Source organism: Pteropus vampyrus, unplaced genomic scaffold, assembly GCF_000151845.1.
Source record: "Pteropus vampyrus isolate Shadow unplaced genomic scaffold, Pvam_2.0 Scaffold521, whole genome shotgun sequence".
NCBI lineage: Eukaryota > Metazoa > Chordata > Mammalia > Chiroptera > Pteropodidae > Pteropus > Pteropus vampyrus.
In genome coordinates this window covers 33,757-36,997 of record NW_011889302.1, presented here as the reverse complement: position 1 = coordinate 36,997, position 3,241 = coordinate 33,757, and the positions used below count along the sequence as shown (strand labels likewise).

At 53.8% G+C, this 3,241-nt stretch overlaps 1 protein-coding gene across 1 annotated transcript in view; it reads right to left on the bottom strand.

Moving 5' to 3' along the window:
* Positions 1-1,461: 1,461 nt before the first annotated feature.
* The window catches only part of LOC105307837 (arylsulfatase D-like), a 15,911-nt gene continuing 14,131 nt past the window's right edge, over positions 1,462-3,241 (bottom strand). Inside the window, exon 11 of the mRNA XM_023525063.1 lies at positions 1,462-2,022. Coding sequence (XP_023380831.1) covers positions 1,639-2,022 — 384 coding nt within the window. The 3' untranslated portion in view covers positions 1,462-1,638. The remainder of the gene's footprint in view (positions 2,023-3,241) is intronic.

The window sequence follows — 3,241 nt, the reverse complement described above, 5'->3', positions numbered from 1 at the left end:
AGGAAGGGAGGGGCTGTCCCTCCACGAAGCGAGCCCGCCTGACAGGTCAGGCCACCTGCAAAGGTGCAAATCATGAGACAGACCGCAGGTTCCTGGGGAGTGAAGTTTCACTGGCTCCATAGTGAACCCCCTTATCTTGACCTACACGCAAACACCAGATGGGCAGGCCTTTGAGATAAGGCAGAGCCCGTTCAGCGTGGTGTCAAATGAAGGCTGTCCCCACCCCTGGCCGGCCCCCTGCTGACCACAGCGGGTGGTGGGGGACCCCAAACCCCATCCCGGCAGCTCTGCTTCCTCCCACTCTGGGTGTGGGGTTGTTTCCCCGTTTCGTCTCCCCTCGCCCACCCACTGCCCGCCCGAAGGTTCCAGAATCAGTCTGGAACACGTAACTCGGCGAAAAGTATAAGATGAAAAGACACAGCTCGAAATGCTGACGGCCTCCCGTGCGTGGAGAGAGGCCGCGTCCGAAGAACCTCACTTGGGAGCGTGCGAGAAAGTTCTAAAAGCTGTAAAAATGACAAAGCCTGAAAGGAGGTTTGCTGCAAATGCCAGGTGTTTACGAGCCGGCTGGAACCTGTAAACAGGAAGTGCGTCCACCTGTGTCGCTGGTTCTACAGGCGTGGTTAACGCTGGGATTTCGAAGGAAGGAAAACAGGAAGCTGGGCGTTCAAGTCTGTTTGTTGTTTGGCAGGTATTTTGTTTTGTTTTTTTTTTTTAATTTGTGCACATCGATGAGAAAACCCACACCCACTCCCCGCCCAGGTCACGCTCCCCGAAACCGTGACACCGGAGCAGGACCACTGCTGATTTCCGCTGGGTCCGCTGTCTTTGGATGGAGCTGTCCCTGCCCTTCGCAGAAATTTATTTCCCAGATGTCTTGACAAATAAAATGGCATGTATTTAAGGAGTTTGTGATCTGATAGACACATACCTGTGGGTTAACCGTAAGCAGGTTAACTGGGACATCCACCCCCTGTCCTCAGCCATTGTCCACTAATTTAGCAAATTTCAAGTGGACGAGAAAGTATTCGCTGTAACCGCCAGGCTCTAGGTGACATCCCCAGAATCTGCCCCCCTTATATCTGAAAGTGCGTGCGCCTGGCCGGTGTCTGTCCATCTCGCCCGCCCTCTGCCCTGGGAATCACAATGCTGTTTGTTTTTTTTTTTTTTAAACTGGACACAGAGTGAGATCACACAGTGTCTGTCCCTCCCTGCCTGATCGATTTCACTCAGCATAACGCCCTCCAGCTTCATGCGTTCTCCCGAATGGCACGATTTCCTTATTTCTCCTGGCTGAATCGTGGTGCACTGGATGCCCATCCCATTCTCTTTATTTATCGGTCGGAGGTCACTGGGGTCGTTGCTACACCTTGGCTGTTGTGAATGATGCAGCAATGAACACGGGGTGCCGGTGTCTCTTTGATAGCGTATTTTACCTCTGACGGATAAATGCACAGAAGATTGCTGGGCCAGAAGGTAGTTCTGTTTTTAATTTCTGAGGGACCCCCAGACTGTTCCCCTTTGCGGCTGCACCCATGGACACCCCCTCCCGCGGTGCACGCGGGCTCCCTTTCCCCCACGTCCTCGCCGGCACGCGTCGGTCCGCGTTCTGGCGGCAGCCACCCTGACGGTGTGCGGTCACATGTCCCCACGGTCCCCGTCCTGGCTGCAGGAGCAGAATGGGAAGGTCCCACAGCACGGCTGCAGCCACGGCTTCCACAGAATGTTGCCGAGGGACAGCTGCGGGGGCACGGGGCTCAGGGTCTCCTCGTGCTCCCGTACCGCCTGGTCCACCCTGGCGATCACCGCGTGGTACAGGGGCTCGGAGCCTGGGGTCAGGGGCCAGGCCTCGGAAGGGTCCCTGGAGAGGTCGAAGAGCAAAGGGGGGCTGTGCCAGGTGACGCCCTCCCCGGAACAGGGGCACGAGAGGAGGCTGTAGCAGGTGCGCGCTTCGCCGGGGGGCAACCGTGGCGTCATGAAATGGACCTTCCAGAGTCTTCCGCCTGGACGCAGACAGGGAGGCAGTCAGGGGAGCAGAACCCTGGTCGACCCCAAACACCCGACTCAAGAACGGACACCGTAGAAGGCTCAGAGACAGCCCAGGTAACACAGGGGCAGAAGAGAGAAGGGTGCGAGGGGCCTCGTGCGCTTTCGACACCGACGTCAAATCAGGGTGTGTGTGTGCGTGTGTGTGTGCGTGTGTGTGTGCGGGCATGTGTATGGTGTGCACAGAGAAGCAAAGCTCGTCTGAAAGTGCTCAGTGTGGCTTTGTATGGGGATTAGAATCACGGATGCCCTGAGAATCTTCTTACACTTTGCCCTAGTTTTTAACGCCCCTGTTACTTCCACAAACAGAGGCAAGTAGGCTGTACCCACAGCGTGACCGGCAGAGGTCTCGCTATGTTGTCTAGGGCTTCATGTGCATACGTGGCCGATAATAAAGCCGATTACAGGACTGCACGGGGCGGAGCTGTTACACCCCATCCCCTGTAAACGTGGCCAGCACCAGCCACCAACCGATGGAACATAATGCGTCATTCTTCTCAGCTGGTAAGAAAGAGATGTGCTTCATGATGCTCAACTTCATGTGTCAACGTGGCTAGGACATGGAGTCCAGATCCAGCGCTAGTCTACGTATCACTGTGAACGTATTTTTTAAAGGAGTTTAACAATGACATCAGCGGACTTCGAGTAAAGCAGCAGATACCTCATCCTACTGTGGGTGGGCCTCACCCAATCAGTGGAAGAACTGAAGAGAAAAAAGAGTGGAAGTTCCCCAAAGAGGGAGGAATTCTGCCTGCAGACCACAGCACAGAAATTCGGTCTGAGTTTCCTTCACACTCAAGACGGCAGCATGAACTCCCCCGGTGGGTGGGCCGCCTGCATATTTCAGAGTCGCCTGCATATTTCAGAGTCACCTGCATATTTCAGAGTCGCCTGCATATTTCAGAGTCGCCAGCCCCCACAATCACGTGAGTCGCTTCTTGGAAATCTCTTAATCTCTGTCTCCATCCACGCATCCATCATCCATCTACATCTATTTTTATCTTCTGTAATCTACATAATTTCTCATCTTCCTATCATCTATATATTGTCTGTCTATCCATCTATCAATCTATCATCTACCTATTTACGTATCAATCATTTATCAATCCATCTCTTGTCTATCTATCCATCCATCATCCATCCATCATCCATCATCCATCATCCATCATCCATCACTCATCCATCCATCCATCAT